Here is a 15646-nt window from a genome sequence, read left to right on the forward strand (position 1 = left end):
GAAAAGAGAAGAGGTAATTGGGGATGGAGAGAAGAGGGACGGAGAGAAAAAGAGGAGAGGAATGAGGGATACGAATGGGAGGGTGTAGAGTGAGATGGAAAGAGAAGAGAGGGTAAAGCACAGAGCAGGTCCTGTGTAGCTTAGTAGGAGAGTGGTTATGTGAGGTGCACATGTGACCTGAGTCTCCCTGGAAGACCAGAGAGAACAGTGGCCGAGAAAGAGAGGACACGTGTGTGTGTGTGTGTGTGTGTGTGTGGGGCAGCTGCAGTGGCCAGGACTGCATTAGAATGCTGAAGGTGCTTATGTATACTGTTATGGGCTAATTCCCAAATAGCTCCCTATATAGTGCACTACCCATAGGGCTCTGGTCAAAAGTAGTGCACTATGTAGGGAATATGGTGCCATTTGGGATGCAAGAATGCTGTTGGAGCTGGGCTAAAGTGGAAGCTCTGCTCTGAAATGGGTCACTATCTATTCTATGAGAGGGGCTTGGGTTTTATACCGGGGTTGATTTGAGGTCTTACCTGAATATAATAGCATTTTGGTAGTTGAAACAAGCTTTATCTGAGGCAAATTTGGTGATGGAAAGGGTTTGTGTCCATTTTTTTAGGTGAATGATGTGACAGTATATTACACTATGTGGTCACCCTTTTCACTGTGTCCCAACTCCATCCACCCTATCAGAACATAATGGAACTAAGGCCCTCTTCTAACACGGATAGAAACATCCTCATACTCAATGATAAACCCGCAACTACTGCTCAATCAGTAAATCTATCAACAACAAAAACATGTTTTTATAAAGCCGTTTACATCAGCAGTTGTCACAAAGTGCTTTACACATGTCCAGCCTAAGTAAAAACTATGTTTAAACAGTTTTGTAATAAGCTACTTTGTGTTCTCTTCATCTGTCAGGTGTTTGCCACCTACCCCAACGAGGACTATGACCGTCGGAATGAGGACGTGGACCCCATGGCTGCGTCTGCAGAGTATGAGCTGGAGAAGAGGGTGGAGAGGCTCCATCTGTTCCCCGTCGAGCTGGAGAAAGGTACACCTCAGCTCATTTACCCCATAACCTTAATGTGGCAATCTGCGATTCGAAAAACAACAAAGAACATTCCAGATTGCCCACTTAAGAAAACTCCTCTTCACAGTACTGTAAAGTGGAGTTGTAATCGCCATTCTCTTGAGACAATCCGAGATCAATCCCCTCACTCAATCAGCACGCATCTATCATCCCTACATCGGCCTTCCAGTTATCCCTTCTCCCAAGAGGGAATTCTGATTTAAAAAGCTATTATGAAACAAAAGAGCATTTCATTTTCATCATGGATTACGATGATTTTATTGTTTTCTCACTGTCTCACTGTCCTCAGATGGGGATGGGCTGGGTATCAGTATCATTGGGATGGGGGCGGGGGCAGACATGGGCCTGGAGAAACTGGGCATCTTTGTCAAGACGGTCACCGATGGAGGAGCGGCGCACCGGGATGGCAGGTACGTTACAAAATGGTGGCCTTCATCTACGGCTTTTCCATCTATACTCCTGACAGGCTTACCTGAACAGGTTCTGCATGATTTAATACATCTAAGAAGCAATGAAGCATGTGAGATGAGTCAAACTTGTATGTCTAGTAGTAGTATTCACATCTCTGTCTAGCTTGCTGTTTTTCATATGTTATATCCACAAATAGGTTTGGAATAATAAAGGGAGTCAATTCGGTCACATTACGGTTCCTTGCGGGAGCAGGTCTCGCTAGCAAAACAGATTTCTATCTCCGAGACAAACCTGTTGTCACGTTCCTGACCGGTTTTCTGTTATTTTGTATGTGTTTGACGGTCAGGGCGTGAGTTTGGGTGGGTTGTCTATGTTATGTGTTTCTATGTTTGTTTAAGGGTGACCTGATATGGCTCTCAATTAGAGGCAGGTGGTTTTCATTTCCTCTGATTGAGAGTCATATTAAGGTAGGTGTTTTCACATTGTTTGTTGTGGGTGGTTGTCTCCTGTGTCTGTGTATGTTACGCCACACGGGACTGTTTTCGGTTTTGTTTGTTTGTTCGTTTTATGTAGTCAGTTTTCCTGTTCATGCGTTCTTCGTGTTTCATGTGAGTTCGTCGTCCAGGTCTGTCTACTCAGTTTTGTTATTTTGTTTATTATTCAAGTGTATTTCGTTTCGTCTTCGTCTTGTTAAATAAAAATCATGTCGTATCAAACCGCTGCATTTTGGTTCAATCCCTGCTCTTCCTCTTCGGATGAAGAGGAAGAGGAAAGCCGTTACACCTGTATGAAAGGTTGAATGAAAAAGTAAGCATATTATAAGACTGGTGCTGAGGTTGTTGTGCTGCTTTGTGTTTCTCCATCCAGGATCCAGGTGAATGACCTGATAGTGGAGGTGGATGGGACCAGTCTGGTGGGGGTCACCCAGACCTTCGCTGCCTCCGTCCTCAGGAATACCACAGGCACCGTCAAGTGAGGATATGTTTTTGGCAATAGTACGCTACTTTTGACTAGGGTCCATAGGGCTCTGGTGAAAAATAGTGCACAATATAAGGAATAAGGTGCTATTTGGGATGCACACTTTGATGCAACACTCTGATGTTACAGAGGCTTCTAGTTAACACTTTTTTCCCTTTTTAGCAGGTTTCTTTTCCTCACCAACTAAACTCAGCAAAAAAATAAACCTTTTTCAGGACCCTGTCTTTCAAAGACAATTTGTAAAAATTCAAATAGCTTCACAGATCTTCATTGTAAAGGGTTTAAACACTGTTTCCAATGCTTGTTCAATGAACCATAAACAATTAATGAACATCCACCTGTGGAACGGACGTTAAGACACTAACAGCTTACAGATGGTAGGCAATTAAGGTCACAGTTATGAAAACTTAGGACACTAAAGAGGCCTTTCTACTGACTCTGAAAAACACCAAAAGAAAGATGCCCAGGGTCCCTGCTCATCTGCGTGAACGTGCCTTAGGCATGCTGCAAGGAGACATGAGGACTGCAGGCAATAAATTGCAACGTCCATACTGTGAGATGCCTAAGACAGTGCTACAGGGAGACAGGACGGACAGCTGATCGTCCTCGCAGTGGCAGACCACGTGTAACAACACCTGCACAGGATCGGTACATCCAAACATCACACCTGCGGGACAGGTACAGGATGGCAACAACAACTGCCCTAGTTACACCAGGAACGCACAATCCCTCCATCAGTGCTCAGACTGTCCGCAGAGAGGCTGGACTGAAGGCTTGTAGGCATGTTGTAAGGCAGGTCCTCACCAGACATCACCGGCAACAACTTTGCCTATGGGCACAAACCCACCGTCGCTGGACCAGACAGGACTGGCAAAAAGTGTTCTTCACTGACTAGTCGTGGTTTTGTCTCACCAGGGGAGATGGTCGGATTCGCGTTTATCGTCGAAGGAATGAGCGTTACACCGAGGCCTGTACTCTGGAGCGGGATCGATTTGGAGGTGGAGGGTCCGTCATGGTCTGGGGCGGTGTGTCACAGCATCATCGGACTGAGCTTGTTGTCATTGCAGGCAATCTCAACGCTGTGCGTTACAAGGAAGACATCCTCCTCCCTCATGTGGTACCCTTCCTGCAGGCTCATCCTGACATGACCCTCCAGCATGACAATGCCACCAGCCATACTGCTCGTTCTGTGCGTGATTTCCTGCAAGACAGGAATGTCAGTGTTCTGCCATGGCCAGCGAAGAGCCCGGATCTCAATCCCATTGAGCACGTCTGGGACCTGTTGGATCAGAGGGTGAGGGCTAGGGCCATTCCCCCCAGAAATGTCTGGGAACTTGCAGGTGCCTTGGTGGAAGAGTGGGTTAACATTTCACAGCAAGAACTGGCAAATCTGGTGCAGTCCATGAGGAGGCGATGCACTGCAGTACTTAATGCAGCTGGTGGACACACCAGATACTGACTGTTACTTTTGATTTTGACCCCTCCCCTTTGTTCAGGGACACATTGTTCCATTTCTGTTAGTCACATGTCTGTGGAACTTGTTCAGTTTATGTTTCAGTTGTTGAATCTTGTTATGGTCATACAAATATTTACACATGTTAAGTTTGCTGAAAATAAACGCAGTTGACAGTGAGAGGACATTTTATTTTTTTGCTGAGTTTACTACTGCTTTGAGAACAATTAGCTACTGAGAGGGAATAGAGTTGCCTTGATGGATGTCTCTCTCAAACACTTGAATACAGATAGGTTAAATGACTTGGCCCTGTATAAAGTTGGGCCCATCAACTCTAATCCCTACTCTATTTTCTTTGTAGTACTGCGTGACGCCAGACTCCGTTCAGGTTTTCTGTACACATTTTCTTCTTAGTTTTGCATCGGCTTTAGACTTTAGAGAAGACTGTCTAAATGACCACATCCTCCCACATACATACTGTGTAGACCAGGGCATGCAGAGTAGTCAGTCATCAGAGGTCAAATGGGGCCATGATGAAAAGTGAAAACTTCCCTTCGGAGATACAGCAACAGAACCACAGACAAAGCTGAAACTCACATTTGAACCATGGAAGAGCATAAAAACATCACCATCATGCTCACAGCAGGCATCAACACAATTATCATTCTTAAATGCCAGAGGGGTCTATTTGTGGCTGACTGAATGGGGCACCAGAGTCGCCTGCCTGTTCCTCAATCCCCAACACTGCTTTGTCGTAGACAGGCTCATTCATTCATAATTCTGGAACTAGTGATCAGTAGAGCTATGGGGGTAATTGTTAGTGTGTGGTGTTCCTGTGTGTGTGTGTGTAATTGTTAGTGTTGTGTGACTTTAGAGAGAGCTCATGCATTATAGATCAGTAGACGGGGAAGGAAGGGTTGAGGCAGGCAGGCGGTCAGTTGGACCTATTCATAAAAATGTCAGCCATGGGAATGGATGGGTGAATGAGGATGGGAACTGTGTTTAGCATTTAATTACCTGATAGTTAACGGGGGGATTCTAAGGATGTTGTGGTGGTCTTGATAACTGACTGACTATGGGTACTCATTCTGAACTACTCCGATTCCTCTTACATAGCTGAGGAGAGTATTACACTGAAAAACACGTCTCTCTCGGAGCATATTGGGTCAAGGTTGAGAGGTTATATAATTCAGATTATTTAACTTCTTGCTAAGGGACCATATCATAGCGGTTCCTCTTGTTGCAGTCCACATAGAAAGCCATTTTCAAAATCTGTGTAATTTTATGCAGGTTTCTGATTGGTCGGGAGAAGCCGGGCGAGCAAAGTGAGGTGGCCCAGCTGATCCAACAGACCCTGGAACAGGAGCGCTGGCAGAGAGAGATGATGGAACAACGCTACAGCCAGTACATGGACGACCAAGAGGTAGGTCTACAACCAGTCTGTAACCAACCAGTACATGGATGACCAGAAGGTAGGTCTACAACTGGTCTACAGCCAGTCTACAGCCAGTACATGGACAACCAAGAAGTACAGTACAGATGGACAGACAGACCACCTGACAGCAGGGGAGTTACTACCAGAATGTGTCCAATAAGAACACATATTTTCTTTATGTTGCTAAATGTTTTGCTACTCTGTGCCTTAAAGAACACGACCCTGAACACGGCTAGTTTAGAGAGAAACTGAAACATGGTCACTATTTTAATTTTTTAAAATTAATAATACGTGTTTAGGTCAATTTTTCCCTCTGTGTGTTCTCTTTTACCCTTTTAGGATTAAGATACTGTATGTGTGCCAATCACATCTTTGTCAGAATTGACCCAAAGCCGGTGGCAGTATCGAGTGCGCTGTATGGGCGTGTGCCCTTAGCTACGCTGTTACTGTTCAGTATAGCCTCCAGACAGTATAAACACAAGTCTGCTTCCCAAATGACATCCTATTCTTCCTATGGGCTCTGGTCAAAAGTAGTGCACTATATAGGCAATAGGGTGCCATTTGTGATGCATACCAACAGGTCAGTTTAGAGAGGATAGGCCAAGTAGGATAAATTCAATTCTCTCCCTAGGACTTCTTTTTCAAAATGAATCAGTGTTTCTGATGTTTTGGCCTCTTCATCTCTGGGTTGTTGGGTTAGAGATTTTAGAGTACTTACAACCCAAAATGATGATTATTTTTTTTTTAAACCTCTGTCCAATCAAAATCCTATGAGGATGCAGGGCATTCTCATGTTCTCCATCTTATTAAGTTGACATGCAGAATGATGGCATAATGGTTGAGGGTTTGTTCTGTGTTCTCTCCCCCAATCTAGGGATGCTCTTCAATGGTGGTATACGCCATCTAGTGGCCAGTCTCAGTACCAACCAACCATTTTATTATTTTATTTTACCTTTATTTAACTAGGCAAGTCGGTTAAGAATAAATTCTTATAACCATGATGTTGTTATAGTAGCAGCAGTCACAGGCATTTAAAAAAATGTGAAATGGGATTGATGGAAGCATATTGAACCTATTCAAATATGCAGACACTTTGGCCCTGTCAATTAAGAGCTGGAGATCAATTAAACCCCAAACCGAATTGTTACTTCGGGCTCACCGGTCCTCTCTTTCCCCAGGATGGTGAATATGGTACTGATGAGGAGGAGGATGACGAGGAGGAGGTCAGCCCCACGGAGCCGTCTGCCATCGAGGTGTTTGACCTGGCTGAGAACGAGGACATCTCTCCCCTGGAGGCGGACCCTGAGAAGCTGGCCCATAAGTACCGGGAGGTGAGAGAAACCATTAAAGATAAAGGGCGGTGTCACCCTATTCCTTATATACTGCACTACTTTTTGGACAGATTTTGTAACAACTTCCTTAACTCTCTCTCTCCTCAGCTTCAAATAAAGCATGCTGTAACACAGGCAGAGATCCAACAGCTGAAAAGAAAGGTAGGTTAAGTTGTATTATGTTGCTGCTATGCTATGTTGTTGTCTTAGGTCACTCTCTTTATGTAGTGTTGTGGTGTCTCTCTTTTTCGTGATGTGTGGTTTGTCCTATATTTTTATTTAGTCTTTTTAATTCCAGCCCCTGTCCCCGCAGGGGGCCTTTTGGTAGGCCGTCATCGTAAATAAGAATTTGTTCTTAATGGACTTGCCCAGGTTAAATAAAATAAAATATATATATTGTGATTGTTATTAAATGTTATGTCCCAATGTTTAATTGTACAGTACATCTACTACTTAATTAATATTCAGTTGCATTTACGGCCAGTCCGTTTGTCTACCTGTGTGTGTGTACTTACGCGCATCTGTGTGTGTGTACTTCTCCACACTCCCAGCTGAACCATGCAGAGCAGGACAAGCAGCGCTGGCGTATGGACAAGAACCAGCTGGAGCAGACCCTGCAGGAGAACAAGGAGCGCATGGAGAAGCTGGAGGGCTACTGGATGGAGGCCCAGAGTCTGTGTCAGGCTGTGGACGAGCACCTGAAGGAGACGCAGGCCCAGTACCAGGCTCTGGAGCGCAAGTACAGCAAGGCCAAGCGCCTCATCAAGGAGTACCAGCAGAAGTAAGGCCGGGCCATCCACACACACACACACAGGTTGCATTGCTACTAGCGTTAGCGCAATGACATGGTAGCTGTTCCCATAGACTTCCAGTCATGGAGCCATTGACTATCCATTTAAAAGCGCGTCTTTGCAGAAAAATATTTTTGCAGTGGCAACAATTTAGGCCACCGTTGCTAAATTAAAATAGGGGGAACACTGAGTGTGATTAGTGTCTCTCTGTGACGTCTCATCTGTAGGGAGATTGAGTACCTGAAGAAGGAGACTCAGCGCTGTGTACAGGACGGGGCCGAGGCATCACTGAAGGAGGAGTCAGGACAGCTCCATGAACAGGTAATAGTGGAGACTGATGGCTGTATGTGTGGCTCAAACACCAAGGTTTGTGTGTTCGATTCCTGCTGGGGCCACCAATATGAGAAATGTATGCACACATGACTGTCAGTTGCTTTAGATAAGTGTCTGTTAAATGATATATATTATATATTTAATTGTGTGCAGCTGTAACCGATGTGAAATGGCTAGCTAGGTAGCGGTGGTGCGCGCTAGCAGCCTTTCAGTCGGTGACGTCACTTGCTCTGAGACTTGAAGTGGTGGTTCCCCTTGCTCTGCAAGGGCCGCGGCTTTTGTGGAGCGATGGGTAACGATGCTTCGTGGGTGACTGTTGTTGATGTGTGCAGAGGGTTCGCGGCGAGGGGACGGACGTAAAGTTATACTGTTACACAGCCATTGGGGAGACCATTGGTGAAGCAGAGCATTGGTAAAGTTTCTAGTAGTCTATCATAATACGTAACCATAACTTTCTGTGTTACTTTGGTTGCAGGTAGCAGATCTGGAATGCAGGGTTGAAGAGCTGAAATCGGAACCTTTATAAAAGCCTTGTTTCCTATGTCTCTTCAAGAACATTAAGTGGATACCAGGATGGTATTGTATTTGCAGTGGACCCAGGGTATTTCTTGCCTCAAACTTTAGATTGGTTTGCGGTTGCATACATGTACCCTCAGGCTTTGTATTGCTGCATATAATCTCTTTATCTAACAATCCTTTTAATCCTGTTTTTGTTGTTTGTTTTGTGAATATTTCCGATCTGGTAATATTGCCAATGGCTACTGGTTTGTCTGATAGTTTAATCAACCATTTTCTTAACATTAAAAAAAATACTGGCAAGAACTTCTGTGGAGCTCTAACCGTTGCTGTTCCTCATTTTTTTTTCAGTGTTCAGTATTTGGCCATTTGATAGAAAATAGTGTTTGGGTGAATTAGAAAACCAGGCTTTTGATTTCAATTGCAAAAACAAATTCCTTTTCTTTTCTTTGTGATGTTTTATTTTCTGGAATTGTCATTTTACAGCTGTAATACTGTGTGGTTTATCAAACAAAGTTTGGTTTGTATATATTTTTTATGAATACATGTAAAACATTTAACATGTATGCACTAATGGAGTCAAGAGTTGGTGCATATGATAACTTATGTGACTGAGGAAGTCATGTAATTGTAAAATGTTGACACTGGAGAAGATATAGAATGATTGTGTTGGTGCTTCACTGGAATGTAAGGGAAATAAGAGATACTGTCAGCTATCCATCTCCTTCTACAATTAGATCAGCAATCCACCTTTGCAGGGGTTTGTCACTCAACTTCAGTCGACTGCTGCCTACCTTTCAGAGTTAACAACCGTAGTGTGTATAGTTAGCCAGTCAACTCCGCTAGCCAGTAATGGCTACTGATGCGATTCAGTAAGAGCATAGTAAACCTTCAGTAACAACCCCTTTCTTAAGTAACTGAACTTACATAAAATAAATCATTGTAAAAAGGACCAGAAGAGAGTTTCCAAATCTGCTGTGCTACAAAGGGACATGGACAAGATTTGAAATCTGATCGTTTTTAATTTTATTGTGGATGTTATCAAAGATGTGTTCAACACTGACTGAATGGCAGACACTGGTGATGGAAAGTGTTGGGAAACACAACTGGTGCATGTTCATTAGGAACCAAACAGAATAAAATGGACTGAAACAGGGAAGGACTAGGCCTATCTGGACTTGTCCGTTGTGTACCCTAATGAACACAACCATGGACTTCGATGGTGATGAAACATCACCAGCAGCTATTGTGCACTCCCCATTCCTCTGACTGTAGCACATGGAATCACTGCCAGGTAGTATTCACCTGCTTCTTCACAGTTTTGAGGGAAACGTACTGTAAAAAGCCTATTTGTGTCAACTCCCATACCAGTGTGTTTGTATAGTTAAGATGACTGAAATATTTGAGTTGTTTATATGGTAAACGCCATATGTGAGGTATTGTATTAAAGCTGGCAAGATAAGCAATGCAAAGAAAAACGGTTTAGAATGGATATTTGTTGAGTTTCAGAGGCAAGACCTGGGTGATTTCACAAAGAGAGTGTTAGATCATTTTATGAAATGAAAAAATATCTCATGAGCATGTTATGTATTTTCATAAGATTTTAGGTGTACAGGGCACACGCTTTGCATTATATGTTTTGTGGAATAAATGGTGAACCGTGATACTGAAGTCTTTTTTTATTCATTTTCCATTTCCCTTATCTTCAGGTACAAAGATACACTACATAACCAAAAGTATGGACCCCTGCTCATCGAACATCTCATTCCAAAATCATGGGCATGAATATGGATGGAGTTGGTCCCCCCTTTGCTGCTATAACAGCCTCCACTCTTCTTGGAAGGCTTTCCACTAGATGTTGGAACATTGCTGCAGGGACTTGCTTCCACTCAAACACGAGCGTTAGTGAGGTTGAGCAATAATAAAACACAAATTACATGCTTTTACTTGTGTTGTAAATAGAATGGTATTCTGATCTGTGAATGTTGCTCTGCTACAGAAATATCAACTTAACCAAGTGTTTTCAAATAAACCCAATAGTAAATAGTGTGTGTGTGGTGCAGCCAAATTATGAGTGCATCTTTTCATGGTGTCTCGTCAGGTGATAATTTCGTGAAAACCTTTTGACACACTGATCACACTTGTACAGTTTCTCTCCGTTGTGCAGCAGCTGGTGAGCTTTCAGACTCTGAGGTCGACTGAAGCTTTTCCCACATTCAGGACAGGTACATGGTTTCACCCCAGTGTGTTTTCTCTCATGGCGCTTCAGATCCCCAGACTGACGGAAGGTCTCTCCACACTCTGTACACAGGAAAGGCTTTTCCCCTGTGTGTATCCTCACATGCACATTCAGCTGTCCAGAGTGGCTAAAACACTTCTCGCAATAAGAACAGCGGTATGGCTTCTCTCCCGTGTGAATCCGCTGATGCTGCTTAAGGCTGTAGAAACAAGAGAAACCTTTCCCACAGTCATTGCACAAGTACCGTTTGGCTGTGACTGACTGGAAACACCTGTGCGATTTGAAGCATTTAACATACTTGTAGCTCTTCCCACACTGAAAGCAGAGGTGGACCTCTCCTCCCTCTACGGCCTTCTGCTCTGGCGGAATGAGGCCTGAGCCCAGGCCTGAGGCCTGAGAGACATACTCCTCAGGGTGGTGTCTCTTAACGTGCTTCCGGAGGTACCTCTCCTCGGTGAAGGAGAATTGGCAGTAGGAGCAGGGGACAGCTTCAGAGCTCAGCTGGATGTCCTTACATACTTCTGCCTCCAGGTGGCGCTGTAGACCGGCAGCCTGACTGAAGAACCTTCCACAGCGGGTGCAGCAATAACGCATATTTTCCTTCGGGTGCTTGTTGAGCTTGTGCTTCTTCAGGGTGGTGTACCGTTTGAAGGTAACCCCACATGTAGAGCAAGAGTACGGCGGCGGCCCCACCACAACCTGGATGCACTGATGGGATCTGAGAGACTCTGGGTTGTCGTAGGTTCCCTGACACTCAGTGCAGCTGTACTGGGCCTCCTCTCCAACAGTATCTCCCTCCATCTCCTTCTCCATGTCCAGAGCATCTGAATGGGATCTCTTCTTGGTACTGATTTGTCTTTGTTTTTGTGCGTTTGCCTTAGTTTTGGCTTTAGAGGTCCTGGTGGACTTTACTCTGAGGTTCCTTAGTCTCTGAGAGGGAGCTCTTCCAGTCTGGGTCTCTGTAGGTGAATCATTGGTGGAGGGGGGCTCCGGTTCCCAGGCGCTGTCAGAGGGCGGCCGGGGCAGATTCTCCCCTCTGACCTCTACTACTCGACGCTTCTTCTTCGTTCCGTGAACTCGTAGCTGGTGCCTCGCCAGGTCATACCCCTGAGCGAAACACTTCCTGCACTGGGGGCAGCAGTAGGGTCTGACGTTGGAGTGGACAGCTCGCATGTGTCTTTGGAAGTGGCCCTTCTGTTTAAAGCTCTTCCCACACTGAGAGCAGCTGTTGGCCTCCTCACCTGTTTGTGCCGGCTCATCTGTCTGGGGCTCTGTATGTAGAGCATCAGAGGGGAGTTCTGGGGATTCGGGTTTATGGGTGCTCTCCCCTCTGACCTCTACAAAAGCCTGCATTTTGATGACCTTTTCCCTTTGGTCATGGCTCTTCATGTGCTGACAAAGGCTGCTCTCCACAGTAGAAGAGAATGGGCAGTGAGGACACGGGAATAAGACAGAGGCCCCTGTAGGTGGAGCATCGGAGGTGGAGGACTCAGTTTCCTGGGTCCTGTCAGGGGATGGCTGACTCTTCCCTCTGACCTCTTCAGACATAAACTCTTCTATTCCCTGCTTCTTCTTGCCATGAACTCGTATCTGGTGCCTGGCCAGACAAGACAGCTGAGCGAAACACCTCCTACAATGGATGCAGCAGTACGGTTTCACCTTGGAGTGGACATTTCGCATGTGTCTCTGGACGTGGCCCTTCTGCTTAAAGCTCTTAGGACACTGAGGGCACCGGTAGGCCAACTCCCCTACAGAGGACGACGACATAGGGTCTGGCTTCACATTGCCGTTAGAAAGGTGATTGTCAAGCTCACTCAGTGCAGACGCAGGTGATAGGTCCAGAGAGTGTGATTTCTCTGTATGTTTTTGAAGGTAGGACTTGGTGGTGAAGGTAAGCTGGCACTGACAGCAGAGGAAAACCTGAGACGACAAATCTGTTCTAAACTCTGAAACAGAGAGAAAAGAAGACGCAAAAGTTAGGTCTTACTAAACATTACTAAAGTGACTGGCATTCTTTCAACCTTTTTGAGATTGAGAAATGTAATATTCTCTATTATTATTCTTTATACACCCTCACATAAGCCTTCTAGACGCCCAGTGCCTGAGCAAGGTCGTAAAAGGAGACCCAGAACGATAAGTACCTGAAGGGGTGCACTTTCGGAGCCAGATTTGGTCAGAGGGGTCCCTAAACCTTTCGATGAATCTGCCCCCAGGCCAAAACAGGAACTCATCTCCTGGGAGGATGGAGCGGCAGCAGTGGAAGAAAACAATCCCCCTGTACTGGAGTGCTATGAGATTACCTTCCTCTTCATTGCGAGCACAGTTAACATACCTGAGAGAGAGCGACAGAGAGAGTGAGCGCAATGTGACTTAGACAGACAGAGTGTAGAATAAGTGAGGGTACGTTCTACAAGTTACCTCATCCAGTTGGAATGAGTGTCTCGTGCAGCATCGATGTACTCAGATTCACTCTTACTGTTCCAGACCTGAAAAAAAAGCTATGCTTTTATAGAAAAACATGACAAATAATCTCATCTGACTCGGCACAACAGTCATAAATAGAGTATAGACCATGCTTAAGATTTCCATGGAATAGCACTGTAGGTGTACCCAAATATCACCCAGGGCTGTGGTCAAAAGTAGGGAATAGGGTGCCGTTTGGGACACAGTTAGTTTTACACAAACTATAGTACAGTATTTTGTACAATATTTAACCTTTATTTTGACAGGGAGTCAAGCTGAGACCAAGGTCTCTTTTACAGATGAGCCCTGCAAATAGAAAAATATACACATATATCACTACGAAAAGCAAAACAGATACAAAACACATCCTAGGAAACACACTATTCAGTAAAAAGGTCCTAAATCAACCATCTGAATTTCCCTACATATCACAATTGCCCAGTATATCAGCACTCACTCACCTCCCAGGAATAGTCACTTGCTACTGCTCTTTCCCTGGTAGTCACCTCCCCCTCACAGGGGCCAAAGTGCATTCCTGGGGCCACAGTTGGCCCTTGGTTTAGGACCCCCAGGCCTGCACCTGGGATACTGGACCTGCCTACCACCAGCCCATGGGGTAGGGTGAGGAGGGCCCTCTGGGGTATACCCATTGGAGTGGGTGAGTCCAGCATGAAGGACAGACCACCTTGGACATCACACTGGTCTTTGTTGGAGGTATGACACTCCTCACAATCTGTAAAAATACAAATCGAAAGTGATAGGCCTAAGTAAGCTGGTACAATCATGTGGTAAGCTAAATTGGATATAACATGGCTTTCCACTTACCAACTGTAGATCTAATCAACTATGATTTGAAAGATGCATGCAAAGACCATTGATGGCCTTGGAATTCAAGATAGTCAGAGTACACAGAATTCGTTCTCACTCACAGAGGTCATTACCATTGTCATCTAGTAGTTGATGATCCTCCTCTTGGCCTTGTACCACAGCGTTCATCAATATATTCTGGACGAGGCTATCAGAGAACACTGTGACAACACAGATCCAGTGAGAAAAAGGAGTATATGACAAATGTTCCTGACACAGGAGTACATGACAATCACAATCTGAAACTCTGATTGAATTCGGCTACTGTAGCCTGAGTACAACACCTGCAGAGGGGTTGTCTGTAATGATTTGGACTTGGCATCCCTCCTCTGACACACCAGGCTCTGCCCACTCCACGACGATCACTTCTTCAGACATCACTGTATTCGGTTAGTAGTGTAGCAATGACAGAGTTAGCAAGCACAACACAACAGCCATGTATCAGGACAACACCTTCACCCTGTGTGATAAACTATGGCAAAAGCCATTTGTCCTGATATTATACCAATTTCACGAATTAATTTAACAGTGCATTAGCTACTAAAGAAAATACAACATCTAAATGTCATAATGCACATTGTTGTTAGCTAGCAAGCTACATACAAAAATGCTAGCTAGCAATGTGGAATTAGCATTATCTTGCAAGATAGCTAGCTAATGTTCAAAATAATATTGACACACCTGGACAACCTGATCTTCTTGAAACCTGTAATTACTAATAATCTTCGTTATCATTTAGGTACTAGTGTATGTCAATTTTGGAAAACTGATTTGGCTTTTGAGGAGAAAATTCATGAGTAGCTTCTCCTTCTTCAAGTTGTTTTGATGGCGGACCGCAACCATTCATGGGTAGCTTGTAGCGCTGTTCCCTTTACATGACCCGGAAGTGCAAACCTTTAACACTGATGGCTTGCCTCTAAAATGTGACTTTTTGCAATGATTGATTATGCTTTGATGACCAGAGTATTATTCATACGCTTTAGTGTTTCTATACAGTAACATAATCTCATAAACTACTTTACATGGTGAAGGAGATCTTCATATAATCACAGACTACAACAAAATTCAGCAGCGCCGCTGGTGTAGTGGTATCATGGAAGATTCCCATTCTTTCGACCCGGGTTCGATTCCCGGGCGGCGCACTGATTTTGCTATCTTGACACAAAAATGCAGTGCTGTGTTCTATGGTGCATTAAATGCACGATTACACAAAGTAACAACTGCGACGAGTTTACTTGGTTAGTCATCATCAGAAAAATTGTCTGCATTTAAAAATATATATACTCTTGTCACAAATGTATACACAAGCCATTGGGCTTGTCTGGAAAACAGACGCTGAATTGCATTGAATTCTACATCGGGCAGGAATTGCATTTTGAATCTGGAAAGTTTATTCTCATGACCCCTACAAGCCAGAATGTTGAATAAAATTACATTTTAACGTACTTTACCGGTTGTCCATGCGGTTGGTCAATTTGGCGGTAGGAATATGAGACAATATATCCACAGGAAAGTATAATTATGTCAATTTCCATCACCTGAAGCATGAGCACAAGATACAAATAATAATACATGCACAAAACACATGCATACTTGGCGAGCTTGTGCAGTTTACATGGTTCTGATCATGCTTTAATGATCAAAATCTGAACGCACTACCAGTGTTTTGAAAGGTTGATGTGATTATACTTTCCTATATTGTCTCACATTCCTACCGCCAAAAGAACCAACCGCACAGACAA

General features: G+C 44.4%; 2 protein-coding genes and 1 non-coding gene across 5 annotated transcripts in view; 2 read left to right on the forward strand and 1 right to left on the reverse strand.

Moving 5' to 3' along the window:
• Window positions 1–9999, forward strand: part of LOC129828867 (neurabin-2-like) — a 25781-nt gene extending 15782 nt beyond the window's left edge. For both annotated transcript variants that reach the window (XM_055890128.1, XM_055890129.1), the window contains 9 exons: window positions 916–1048; window positions 1377–1497; window positions 2366–2470; window positions 5220–5352; window positions 6543–6695; window positions 6804–6857; window positions 7247–7476; window positions 7714–7807; window positions 8295–9999. In XM_055890128.1, the coding sequence (XP_055746103.1) occupies window positions 916–1048; window positions 1377–1497; window positions 2366–2470; window positions 5220–5352; window positions 6543–6695; window positions 6804–6857; window positions 7247–7476; window positions 7714–7807; window positions 8295–8345 (1074 nt within the window). In that variant the 3' untranslated portion in view covers window positions 8346–9999. The remainder of the gene's footprint in view (window positions 1–915; window positions 1049–1376; window positions 1498–2365; window positions 2471–5219; window positions 5353–6542; window positions 6696–6803; window positions 6858–7246; window positions 7477–7713; window positions 7808–8294) is intronic.
• On the reverse strand, window positions 10000–14880 carry LOC129828866 (histone-lysine N-methyltransferase PRDM9-like). Of its 2 annotated transcripts, none has more exons than XM_055890126.1 (7): window positions 14586–14880; window positions 14189–14284; window positions 13967–14065; window positions 13499–13770; window positions 12993–13060; window positions 12716–12906; window positions 10000–12520 (listed from the first exon to the last, which is right to left on the reverse strand). In XM_055890126.1, exons 2-7 carry the CDS (start codon window positions 14280–14282, stop codon window positions 10404–10406), a joined length of 2841 nt encoding a protein of 946 aa, XP_055746101.1. In that variant the 5' UTR covers window positions 14283–14284; window positions 14586–14880; the 3' UTR covers window positions 10000–10403. The 2 variants fall into 2 exon arrangements, with proteins under 2 accessions (XP_055746101.1, XP_055746102.1); XM_055890127.1 differs by having other exon boundaries at window positions 13979–14065; window positions 14586–14876.
• A 95-nt stretch (window positions 14881–14975) lies between these two features.
• On the forward strand, window positions 14976–15046 carry trnag-ccc (transfer RNA glycine (anticodon CCC)). The gene has a single exon. It is a non-coding gene; the product is annotated as a tRNA-Gly (tRNA).
• Window positions 15047–15646: the final 600 nt, after the last annotated feature.

This window comes from Salvelinus fontinalis, chromosome 30 (assembly GCF_029448725.1).
Source record: "Salvelinus fontinalis isolate EN_2023a chromosome 30, ASM2944872v1, whole genome shotgun sequence".
NCBI lineage: Eukaryota > Metazoa > Chordata > Actinopteri > Salmoniformes > Salmonidae > Salvelinus > Salvelinus fontinalis.

Coding starts and splice junctions, on each gene's coding strand:
- LOC129828866 (XM_055890126.1), bottom strand. CDS start 14,282: ATGTCTGAAGAAGTGATCGTCGTGGAGTGGGCAGAGCCTGGTGTGTCA. Junction 14,066..14,188: donor TACAGACAACCCCTCTGCAG/GTGTTGTACTCA, acceptor GTGTTGTCACAG/TGTTCTCTGATAGCCTCGTC. Junction 12,521..12,715: donor CCGAAAGTGCACCCCTTCAG/GTACTTATCGTT, acceptor TCTCTGTTTCAG/AGTTTAGAACAGATTTGTCG.